At 40.9% G+C, this 12,829-nt stretch overlaps 1 protein-coding gene across 13 annotated transcripts in view; it reads right to left on the reverse strand.

Annotated features, from left to right (window-relative positions):
* SORBS1 (sorbin and SH3 domain containing 1) overlaps positions 1-12,464 on the reverse strand; it is a 75,112-nt gene extending 62,648 nt beyond the window's left edge. For 4 of the 13 annotated variants that reach the window (XM_032117051.1, XM_032117052.1, XM_032117050.1 and 1 more), the window contains exons 1-4: positions 12,302-12,462; positions 3,562-3,617; positions 2,647-2,712; positions 562-657 (exon numbers count right to left, since the gene is read on the reverse strand). In XM_032117051.1, the coding sequence (XP_031972942.1) occupies positions 562-657; positions 2,647-2,712; positions 3,562-3,617; positions 12,302-12,333 (250 nt within the window). In that variant the 5' untranslated portion in view covers positions 12,334-12,462. Of the gene's footprint in view, positions 1-561; positions 658-2,646; positions 2,713-3,561; positions 3,618-12,301 lie in introns of all 13 variants that reach the window. The other 9 variants (XM_032117057.1, XM_032117055.1, XM_032117054.1 and 6 more) reach the window with 7 other exon arrangements.
* Between the last annotated feature and the right edge of the window lie 365 nt (positions 12,465-12,829).

The following is a 12,829-nucleotide window of genomic DNA, read 5'->3' on the forward strand; positions in this document are numbered from 1 at the left end:
GTGACAGATTAGGAGAGACAAGAGGTATCAGCTACACTAGTCTGACTGTCCAAATCCAGCAAAGTACAAGAATAATCTTGTACTTCTAGTGGGGAAGCATGTGCTTGGGGAGGGCATGACAGCCTAACATCCTTACTTCTTCACATGTGGATTAAATTCAGTGCCTGTACAGAAAAACAAAACCATGCCACCAATGTTGAACCATGCTTGAACCATTTGTTTTCATAAAAACCAATGATACGCAGGAAACATTCTTTGGTTCTTCAGGAGTTTGGTTCAAAATGAGTCTATAATAATAATATTTTTCACAATCAAGCATTAGTAAAAGAGCTTACAATGATCCCAGATTCAAGTAGACACAGTCATGTCTGCAGAAGAGCAGCATAATTGAGAACAGTGTATGGTGCCATCAAGAGTTAACTGCATTACCTACTGATGAAATCTGCAGCTCTGGGAGGAGTGAGAGGAACATGAAGCTGAGAATTAGCCACAGCATATGGGTGAAGCAGAGAGAAAATGATCACTAACTAATGCATGGCAGGGGAGGAAGGAAGAAGATACCTGTAGGCAGCACTAGGTGAGGAGAACTTTTCACTTTCTTCACAGGGATTATTTTAACGGCAGAAATAGAACGTGTACATAAAGGGACATCAACAGCTGCAAACACAAAAGTGTAAATGGCACATCCAAAAAGGAAAGAACAGAATTTGGGAAGCATGCCACAAAATTCTCTAACGTACTTGGAGACACAATAGCAGGAAATTTCAAATACAAAAGCAGTCTAGAGAGCAATGATGCAACCGTTAAAAATATCCATTCGTTTGCCCTAATTCAGGATGTGTCTGTTTTATGCAGCATACAGAACTGCTTATTGAATGGACTAACTGCTGATTGCCACTATGGTGCAGGAAAAAGAATCTGGAAGCATTAGCTTTTAGAAGCCACCGAAAAATTTTAGTGTAATCGTTTAAACTCAGGTACACTACATGCAAAAATAAAACTGTTAAGTAAGACATTAATATGGTTCAGTAAAACAAAATAAAGCAAAAAAACCCAAATACTGAAAGGTTGAGAGAAGAACACTAAACTAGCTACATTACATGAATTCTGAATTTTATCACTCATTTTTTACAAGTGCAACAACAGAAGGAAGTGAAATAATCTTGAAAAAGGTCCCATGCCAAAGGGTAGCATCCATATAGCTACTTCAGAAAAAAAATCCATCCATATAAACAGTAAATTGAAGAGATTTCTACCTGACTTCATCAGCTAGCACACTAATTATACTAAATGTGGTAACATTGGAGAAAACCATATATAGCACTATGCAAAATTCTAGCAATTGTTACAAAACTGTTCAAATCAATGGGTACAAAGAGGGGTCGTTGTGAAAACGGCAGTACTATTCAGAGGGGAAGCTCAACAGGAGCTGCCAAGAAAAACATCTTGTATATCATGACTCTACCAGAATAATTTCTACCAGTGTTCTTGATTTCTGCAGAGCCAGGATTTTCTTCTTTAAAACCTGCTTCCTCTATGTATTATTAGCTGGAAAATGACAGATGTCTCCTCATATTCCATGCCATCTCTTTCATGCCTGTAAAATCAGGAGTAAGAGGAACCACATTTCTAATGCTTTACAGACTAACACTGAGCACTGGGCCAGCTTGAGGGAGGCACTGACATCAGGGTGGTGTGTACACCCCCTCTTGTGGCAGATCTTTCTGATACCCGGCAAAACTGGAAAGCACAGACTTCACAACCTAGAAAAGGAGTCTCAAGCAAAAAAATGGGCAAAAAGCTTGACAGAATTTTTTCAAGCCTCATAAAATCATTAGTTTTTAATTTGATAGGATTGTTGAATTTTTTTTTTTTTTTATAAAAGAGGAACCCAAATCAAACCCTGCTTTCTATACTTCTTCCTGAGCAGAGACCCTACGAATACAACAGATCCCAAATCAAACATCCTGTGGTTTAGGAAACAATCCTGATTCTGTTCTGCTTTGAAACTGACTGAATTCATCCATCCACAATGCAGTCAAAATACTAACCACTATAAAAAGGCATCAAAGGAAAAGAAAGGAAATTAAACCAACAGAAAAGCAACCCATACCCACATACTATCACCCTGCCAAAACAGACACAGTCACTATACTAAACTGAAAGCTATAAAGCACACTGCAAACCTGCTGATGTTAACACGAAGACTGGTTTGTTTAGATTTCTTTTCATCGCCTAAATGGTTAGTTCCTGCCCTTTAATCCCAGACTCAAACCTTCACCTCTCCCTGACATTAACACAGTTCACACACAGGCACTCACAAACCCATGCTGTTTCAACTCACTAAGAGACTGATTCGCAGGTGCTCACAAGTACCACAAGCAGTGTACAGATTTCCTCAAAACAGCACTAAAAATATACAAAGAGGCAAGTCCAGCCTGCCACTTTAAAGAGACAAAGAACACTTGTTGAGCTAAGAAATGCTGCTTCTACTAGCATGGTGCAGTACAAGGCTTTTCTTGTGTCAGTCGCCAAGTGAACTAAATTTGGAAGCCCCCGCTGTAGTGAATTTCCGGGAAAATCAAGCACATCACCGGCTGACATGCGGGGGGAGCTGTGGAGGTGTCTCTGGAGCTCTTAACCCACCTTTTTCTTGTCCATTGCTGCTCAGCCCATTGACAACAGTTTTTGTAACATCGATTTGTTCATGTTCTGAAAGACAAATGAAGAAGTGGTTTTCAAGAAAGATTTTTTCAAATCTGTCATGTCTTCAGCTGACATGAATAAAACTGGCTCTTGTGAACTCCGAGAAACACAGGAGACAGTGCTAGAAAGGAGCTCCAAAGGTCATCTAAAGCCCTATTTCTGAACCATGAAAGAAACAAATCTACCTCTGTCACTGCCAAGAAATGTTTGCCTAATGAGTTTTTCCAAACTTCCAGCATCACCCTAATGCAACCTGTTCCAGTGCTTCCCAGCTTGGAAGCTTATCAGTGATTACACTGAATTCCCAGGTCATGTTTCTCTGGACTCTCCTCAAACAGTTCACATTTTTCTCAAAATGTGGTGCCCCAACCAGGACATGATACTCCAGTTGAGACTTGCTAAGATGCTAAAATTAAGTGGGAATATTATTCTACAGATCTTATATATGGCACTTCGAGCCTAGCATCTGCTTTATTTTTCACTCAGATTTAGCCTGTAACCCAGACAAGCCCAGAAGTTTTCCTCTTCCCAACCAGCTCCCATTTCCTGATCCCTTGGTTTTCTTTGAACAGGTGATTTTTCTGATCCAGATGTCAAACTATGTATTCATGTCTACTAAAATATATCAAATTCAGATAATTTCTTCAGGTTATCAGTAGTTATGAATTCTTATATTCCAAACTGAAATAAGCTAAAGTGACCTACTCCAGTTCAAGATGTTTCTAGCTATTTTTTGACCATTATGGGCCAAATTCCAGCAACAAATGTGAATAATTGCATCAGAAACAGACAGGAATATTACTAGTAATAACAAGGAAGGCCAGTGAGTGCAAGTAGAAAACAACACAGACTTACCAGAGCTCATTGTGGCAGAGGGACTTGCCTTTTTCACTTCTGGATTTTGTTTATGTCTGTTTAAAGTGAAAAGCAGAATGATTACATAATGTTTCATGTCTACCCAGACAGCACTAGACACAATGCTGAACATTCAACACAAGAGCCAAGGTAACAGTCACTGTTTCTTAAAAAAAATTACTTTCAAATGTCAAGTGGATTCATGTCAAGCACCAGTATATTTTTTGCTGATAATTATCAGAAATTAAAGATTATTTCCACCAATACAAGCACTACTTCCAGACTTTAAGACTAATCTTCAATATGAAACTGAAAGATACTCACTTAAGTCTAAGGGTCTATAAAGGGCAAAGTGCAAGACTGGCTAGTTTCTAATATATAAAATGTGCATCACCTTTCAAGAGAATAAAAAAAAAAAAATCAAAGTGACACTAAAAGCTTTAAACAAAAACCTTCAAATTAGATCTTTTCCATATTTCAAGGCACTCTGTTGTTCATTCCAAAGCTGGTCTCTCCTTTGAAAGATACAACAATACAGAGGAGATGCACTTGTCAAAATGCATATGAACTTCTGCACCAATCATTTCCAGTCATGCAATGCCGCTGGTATCTTCAGGATCAGACTCCAGTAAGTAAAACGTGAAAACTGGAAGCTTTAATTCTCCTGGTACCAAAAGCAGTGAAACTGCCAACCCAAGAGAAAAAACACCAGATGGGGATCAGAAGAAAAAGTCAGTTTTCATGGTGATTCCAGTCTGTGGAGGACAACTGTGAGGCCTATTTGTCCTCACTCCTGTGGGACTTGACACCTGCAGCAAACAGGTTTCAATGTCACAGATGTTGGTTTGAATAGCCAAAGAGCATTTCTACAGAAAAAGTCTGTGTTTGACAAGATATCTCAACTCTCTAAAGGTCCTAGGTTGAATTAAAAGACTGTTAATTTTGTGTTCCAATCTTCACCTCTCCCCCCCGAAAAAATTAGCCCCAAAGAAAGTGAGATCCAGTGTCGCTCCAGACCATTAACAGCTTTCATGACACAAATAGAAATATGCATCTGAAATCACAAAATCATGCATAAACAAGAACCCCAATCTGAGAAGTACAGGGAAAATTGCTTGGGGAAACAAGAAACTAAACAACAGAGTTGGAGATACTTTTCCTTTTACATGAACTGGAGGCAGCAGTGGAACATTGTAAGAGGTGGAAATTCCCTTCAGGGAATTGAATTTGTTCTCCTGCCTCAAGCATCCCCTTTCTTAACCAGCATTTGTTTCATGCCAGCCAGATTATAATAAGCATGTTCAGCAGACACTCAAAAGGAAAGAAAACTCAACAAGCAAGTATAGTAACAGAAGAGTCTATAAAATGAGACAATATCTGGGCTTCCCAGCAAGCCACCCTAGGAACAGCTGCCAACACTTAATTATTTAAATATTTTCTTCACTAAAATACCCACATAAGTATACATTGTGGGTTCATGAAGGCTCAGCAGGATTCAGCCTAACTACAAGTTGATCCTAGTAAAATACAATGTAGAGTGGGGGGTGCAGTATAAAACCAGTCAACAACAAAAACTGAGTCCAGTTTAAGGTTTGCTGCCCGATTTTGCCTGCCCACACAGTACCTGCTTTTTGTTTCTACCATTTCATATTAGAAGTGAGTCTCTGAAATAGTAATGGTTAACACAGCCTGAAAATGTAGACAAATGTACTTAGTAATAGTGGTCTTTCTGATCTCCATACTTTTCCATTCCAGAAAGATTCCTTAGTTCAAGCAAATCAGAAAGAAACAGTCTAAAATTATATGTTATCCAGCTAAAGGAGATTTGTAGCAATATCATGCTCTTCTACACACAGAAAAATGTTACATGTTAAACTCACTGGGATAAATACCAGTCCCTCCACAGGGCCAGGAGAAAACCACAAGAAGGGGCAATACTGTAGTAAATCTCAGTTCAGCTTCAGGATCAACCTCTCTCTGAAGCTGATCCCAGATGTTTTAACTCAGCATTGGCCTTTTCCATGGGATTCATGCAAGTCAACACAAAATTTCTTCCACTCCACGCATCCCCAAGAGGTTGCAATGCTTTCCTCTGGTACACAAGATTAAAAAGGAGTGGGAAAAAATAATTCAGTGTATTACCTTTTCAGGAGAGGAAAGAGGATTTACTGGCTATAAGAGGCAAAGGCAGGGTCCACTGCTGCTGTGCCAGAGCAACATGTCCCCTTCCACAACAGCAGTATCTGAGTGATTAAACTCGTGACCACATGCTTCACCCTTTTTAAACAGTCTCATTTGTTTGGAAACAGTGACATCACAACTGCCATAAAACTGATTTCAGTGATGTCTTTTTGATTCAAGTCTCGACATTGCTTACAGTGTGAAACACTGACGTTCACTGCTTTAAGAAAAGCATTTAGGAAAGAATTCACACCAAAAAGAAGCATAATTATTTAGCATTAATAGATCAAGTTACTTTTTACAAAAAAGCGATTTGAGGATAAAAATGAAGTGATAATTAAAGAAGATTGCTAAAATTAAATGGAAGATGTGCACAAACTCATTAGATCTAGATTGAATCTGGAAAAATTACATATCCCCACACTTACTAGCAATTATAGAATTCAATTAAAATAACAAGCATCCAGAGTCCACTTACGAATCAGCTTCCTCCAAGCACTCAAACTCACGTTTAGCGCATACTCCCATACACAAAATGGATTCAACATGGTCAGGGTGAGAGTAACCAATCCTGAGCCCCTGCGTTGGTCTAACTCCAGAAACTCCATTTGAAAGTTGATTTTGATCAGCTGAGAATCTGTACACAGATCTGCTGCATGCAAGTAGAAATAACTCCTGTTTAGATCGACAAAATTATGGTGCATGTTTGCAGTTGAGAACATGCTTTGGCACCTTATTGCATCAGACAGAGCTATTCTACCTGTCTTCCACATACTTGACCCAAACCACATACTGAAGTCCTGTTAGGCCTATCTCAGTCCTAAGGCTGCTCTTGGGATCAGCTGGACAGTCCAGACAGATAACACATCTGGCTCCACAGCGCCGGTGCAGCAAAGTATTGCCCTGTAAGCTGGGAAGGTACATGCTGTAAGCCAGTGTGCTATGAACATTTGGATGGCACATCCTTAGACAAATTAGTCCCTGTCAGGTTGGGCAGACAGGCTATCCCTGGAAACAGGTGGGTCTGGAATTATTTGTTGCTCCCACTTGCCCTCAAGAACTTTCTGTAGACATGACCAAGCCATTCCTGTAGACACATACAGTATGCACAGCAGTACTTCAGAAGGGAGCATTTCAAAGGGAACCAAGAATGAGGTCCCTCATGTCAGTATTAAAAACAGAGAACTCGCTACTGCCAGATCAGGCAAAAGAAAAAAGAAAAAGACTAGAAAAAGTACTCCAAAGCAAAACAACCATGTGTCTCCTTCTTGCCCCCTGCTCCAACCAGCTAACCAGTGTGTCCTTGCCAGACTGGAATTAGTACCTCTCCTGAAATGTGACAGACATAGCAACAAAGGCTTCAAAGCTGCACACATGCAAAACACAATGAAAAGTAACGAATACCTCAGGCCATGAGCCAGCAACTGTAACCCTGAACATGCCAATGTCCATACGTAACATCCACCAACTCCTTGTCAGTTCAGTCCTACCTCTAGACGGATGTTTAACTTTTCCTTCCTGCCTTTCACCCCCAGCACATTTCACCAAGGCTGCAGTCCCTTCCCTACTTGGTGTGGAAAAGAGAGCAGTGCATTCAGAAGCCTGTTTAGGAGGAATGCAGATAAGTGGCAACTACTTCTGTACAGCCTGTCTGGATTATCTCACATGCTCTAAAGGTTTGAATACACCCCCTACAAAGGCAGGGGGTAACAAACAGCTCATTAGTAGTTCTGAGCAAGGACACATGCTCTTAAGTCACTGGTATCTCAGCTAAGAGTCGAATGCAGTGGTTATTTTTGGTGGTCTAATGTGAATGTGGGGAAAAGTAACTTCCTTTCCTTTCTTCCCTTGTTATTACTGACAGCTCCGGTGACTCACATAGGATTTTAAAACAATTGCTAGACATGAGATGAACATTCAAAACTTATTGTGCTGGTCCCTTATATTCCTGAGATTTAGACTCCTCCTTTATTTTATCAGTTTCAGGTTTTTCACATTTTCAAAGTTTTCTCTCTATATATACAATTAAGTGCTTTGTGGCTGCATTTAAATGAAAAATCAAATTCTTATTTATACTAATACAAAATAGGAGTTGAGGCTTTCAGAAAAATGGTAAGCTTTCAGACTGAAAGTATGATTAGCAATCACAAAACTTGCTTTTCACCTGGTCAGGTCTTACACATCACTGACAACACTCATTTGTTTCACCCCAGCTCAGTCCGTTTCTCACAATGCCATCAGTGTCCCTGACCCAAATGTCCTGCTCAATGAGCCATGTCAGCAATGTGGAGTCCCAAATCTGGAAAGCAGGCAAAGAGCTGCACTGCAGCCAGTGCCTCCCACCAGCAGGTTCCTCTGCTTAAAGGAACTTGCTGGAAAACACATGTTCTGTGCACTTCTCACCTTGCATCACATAAAATGTGACAAGAAAGAAAATAACTAGAATAGAGCAGGCAGCCCAGGTTAACCCAGGCAATCAGCTCTCTCTTCAACTATCATTATTCTTTTATTCTGGAATACGGAAATATGTAGTCTGTCATTTTTATTTTAAGGGTTAAAGAACATCCTGTTATTCCTTCAGAAGGCATTATGCTCCTAAGAATAAATGTCATGAAAAGACTATGAGTAAGCAAGTAGTGCACATAGAATTCTGTACAAGGCAACAGCCTCCACACACTCTTCAGCAAGTGCTAAGACAGCTGAGAGAGCACTGAAAGCTCACTAAATGAAACAAATGGCTTCATTACACACCAGCTTGGATAAAGTGTTCTTATAAATAATTGAACTTACAGCTGTTACAATAAACAAACAACACAGCACATTTCAAATGCAGTACTGCTTCCTTTTTTTTCTTTAAATATAGTGTTCATCTGTTGCCTTCCTAATGGGCAAAATTAGGTTTTCTGGGACATAGGTGCCAGCTTTCGTGCAATATATGAGGAATGTGCCTCTCTCAATAATAAAAGTTAAAAAGGAAACGTAAACTAGGAGATGTGGCTTTAAGAATTCAGAGATGTTCTTGAACTAAGTCATCTTACAGTCATCAACTTCAGAGTAAACAAAGTTTACTGCAACCTGAGTTAACTCAGTTCAAGGTCACCACTTGTGGAGCAGGGGGCAGAAAAGAATCTCCTGGGTCATCCAGCCTACTCCCATGCTATTGCAGGCAACTCTGTCATACAATCCTGTGCAAGAACACTTCATATTCCAGCTTAAAACTGCTAAAGTTTCCCACCTCCACTGCTCTTCCTGGAAGCCTGCTCCAGAACGCATTCCTCTTATGGCATGAATGCTGTTCCTCATTTGCAACCTAAATTAAATTCATGAACAGCTACAGCTAAATTGTTTTGCGCCAACACAGTTTTTCTGTTTAAGCAGCTCTTCCTCCTTGCACTCACCCCATCCATGAATTTTTAGAAAACAATTGCACCTCTGAATCTTCCTTTTGCAAGCCCATAAACAAGCATTTCCAGAAATTGGCCAGCATGTTGTCACCCATCTCATTAAAATCTGGCAAACAGTGGAAGACTTTAAAAGGTCGGCAGGCCAAAGTCTAAATTCCACTTAATGTCACAAAGCCAGCGAGCGAAGCCTACAGCCGACATGCCCAACAGCTGAACAGCAAGGTTTAAAAGGTACATCAGTTCATTTTGTCCATTCTAACTCTGACCTGTATACTAAAATGAATTCCATGATTAGTGCTAGTTCAGATAGTGATTTGATGCTTGTAGGAACCTCCTGGCAAAGAAACAGACTGGAATAATTTCACACCAGCCGCTAAAGCTTCATTAAGCAACACTGACTTATACCTGGAGGACTGTAGGGGTGAAAGGTGGCTCCTGCTTGAGCCATCAGCCTCCTGCTCTGCTGCAGACTCAGGGCTTGAAAAACAGCCATCCAGAAGGTTGTCTGGCTCAGAGCAGACTCGACATGCGGTGTGCCACCAATTCCCCCTGGATAAGTAACTGCTCATATCCCTGCCTTACAGTCAAAAACATTTCTTCTCCTGACAATAGACTCTAAATACATTGTAACTGGGCTTTGACTTCCTCCTGAGGCTGTCATGACTACCCTCTGTCTTTAGTATTTGACAGCTGAGATATGGTGACAGTAGCCCTGGCCCATGTCTCATGGGTGTCAGCTGAAGAAACAAATGCCTTTCTGCCACACCCATATGACCAAGCAACTCACACGGACATTTTGAAACTCCAGAAAGAAAACCAATTTTTTCCAGGACATTTTAAATAAAATCTCATATCCATCTTAGCAGAAGACACAAAGCACACCATGTGACAGCAGCAGAAGTTGAGATTTCTGCTCAAATTTATCTGCAATATATATGATCACACCTCATAGATGGAAGAACTTTACAAACACGCTGATTTACATCCTATAAAAGGGAGTTCACTGGGCACAGCTCTGAGGCTGTCAGCTCCAGGGAAGGCTGTAAATGACTTAACAGCATATCACAACCTGGGACTGTTCAGGACACTTAACTGAGATTCACACAGGAACTGGAGCAAGGAGCACACAACTACTGAAACTGGAATTTATTTACAGGTAAAGGGTTAATTATTTCCATGACACCTGATTTACCTTTGTTGCAATAGGAAAATCTTTCAATCTGCAATGACCACACCTAGCCAAGAGGATGCTGGTTTTATACTTCAGCTGGAAGAAATGGAGGATTCATGGAGTTCAAACTGCTGTGAGAGTACTTGTAAGAGCTGTGCAGCTGGGGTGCTGTGGGTACTGCACCTCACTCTCTGTACACCTCTGATATGGGGCCACTTATGCCTCTCAGAACAATTGCTGTAAATAAACAGACCCAAATTCCAGAAGCCCTAATTATGTATAACAATGAATCCATTCAGCTGACTGCAGGATTGAGGGACACAAACACTGCATTGCATTTACTACAGTGAATGGCATTCTATAAATACAAATCAATTAGATCATCTAAACAACATCCAGCAGCTTCTCTTGCATGATTTTGTATAACAAAGGCTACAAAGGCTGTCTTCACCTCTATCACGCACTCTCAAACAATAAAGTAGTAAATAAGAGGAAGTTGCATTAAATTAAGCAGATACACTGATTAGAGAATGACTAATGTCTCAAAGTTCAAATCCAGTTTACAAACATTTTACAAAAATTAGGGTAGAGCAAAGACTCTGATACACCTTTGATATATAAACCAGATACTATAGATACTTTAATGCTACAGACCACCTTATACCATCCCAGACACATCCTGAGATTCCCAGTTGTGTAAGGCAGAGGAATTGCACAGGCCCGAGTGAGTGCTCACTGTGGCAACCACAGCAAAAGTTAATTTTTAATTATGACCTCTTCTAGCATTAGCTGTTCAGAAGCTCTGTACAAACACTCCCTAAGCAACAGCTAATACTTTCCAAGACATGTAAGTGATAGTCTTATTTTATACAGAGATGGAAGATATGGGCCTCTATTCTACGCAACATCCAAAACCAGCTGTTCTGTCATAGTGTAACAGGGCCTTACAGGTATCCGTCTTACAGGTTGGTTTTTTATGGTTTCAGAATAAGAAAAATCAGTTTGAGAGTTAGTCTCATTTACACACAACTGCAACAACCTCAAGAGAACCACATAGAGCTAAGTCTAACCAAAGCACACGGGGAGCCAGGCATACAATATTTCCAGCACACCTCTGACAAGCCCAGTTGAAAGTCAGCTGAAATGAGACAGGATCATTTTCTTTAGCCTTTGCCAACCTGGAAGTATTGCTATGCTAGAAAAATTGCCAGGGGACTGATTCATCTGCCTGGATATCAGACACAAAATGGTCTCAGCAAAACTCAGAAGGCTAGCCACTGTCACACATCCAAGGCCAGACTACGAACTTGTGCCTGCCAGGGAATTCAGGCTGGAGTGCTGGCTTGCTAGTCCTGCTGGACTGTGCTACCTCTAGAGTCACCTACATGCTAGAAGGAAGGACACAGTGATTGCTTCTCTACTCACTACTGAAAACACTTGCAGAAAACCAAACTGATGGGTGAAGCAACAGTCTGACATTCCAAGTGTCTCCAGAAATAGCAGAAAGTTACATTCCAGAAGCCAGTCCTCATCTTCACTTCTCTCTGACTCCTCCAGCCTCAGGAGACAAATTCATATATCACTGAGACTTCCACTTCATCCATTCTCTTCACTTTCCTCTTAGTAACTGCCTCAGAATCAGCACTCAGGAACTCCATTGAATCTCCCCTTCCCATAAAAATAATTAGGAGAAAGATCCAGTCACTAGGGTAAGGAGGCAAGGACATGCCCATTTTCCTTAATGAGAACACAAACCCATGTGGTGCCTCTCTTGACATTGCCTCTTTTCAATCAGCAACTGGAAATACCTATCCAGATGAAAGCAGCATTCTGAAAATCAGTGTGCACTGCCCCACCAGACCTAACCACTCAGTGTATATTAGCATATGCCAGAGTCATATAAAGTCCTGCGAGTTCAGCTACAGCAGCTCTAGCAGAGGTAGATGTGACTAACTGTGGCTAAAAACCATACTGGTGTCCTTACCTGGATTCAGGCTTTTCAGTCAATGGAGCCATTTTCTTAGTCTCTTGATTTCACTCCATGAGAGACACGAAAGAGTTAAGAAAACCTTTCACTGTGTTGCCCACTCACTTGGCTGCTGAAGTGTAACAAGAAATTCGTGGAGGCATCTCTCTTTCTCTCTGGCACCCTTAAATACTTCGCTCCTCCTACTGCTGTGCTTTAATTAGCCAGCTGGTTCTTAGTCACCCCATCCTGTCACTAGGCTTGCGCACCAACAGCCACCCCCACCCAGCCTGCCTGTCACTCCCCTGCCACTGTCATCACGAAGGACACTGTCTCTTCCTGCAGCTCTGGAGCTGGGGAAGGGAAAGAGAAAAAGGTTGGCAGTGACACTCCAGGGTAGCATTAGTATGGGATGCACTTGAGAAGTGACAGAAAGACCTTGAAGGGATGTTAAATTACAGAGAAAGTACTTGAAAAAGCACTTTTCTGCTTTTTTTCTAAATCAGGCAGCATCTACTTGTCAAGGAAGGAAAATTTTCATTAGCA

Source organism: Corvus moneduloides, chromosome 8 (genome assembly GCF_009650955.1).
Source record: "Corvus moneduloides isolate bCorMon1 chromosome 8, bCorMon1.pri, whole genome shotgun sequence".
NCBI lineage: Eukaryota > Metazoa > Chordata > Aves > Passeriformes > Corvidae > Corvus > Corvus moneduloides.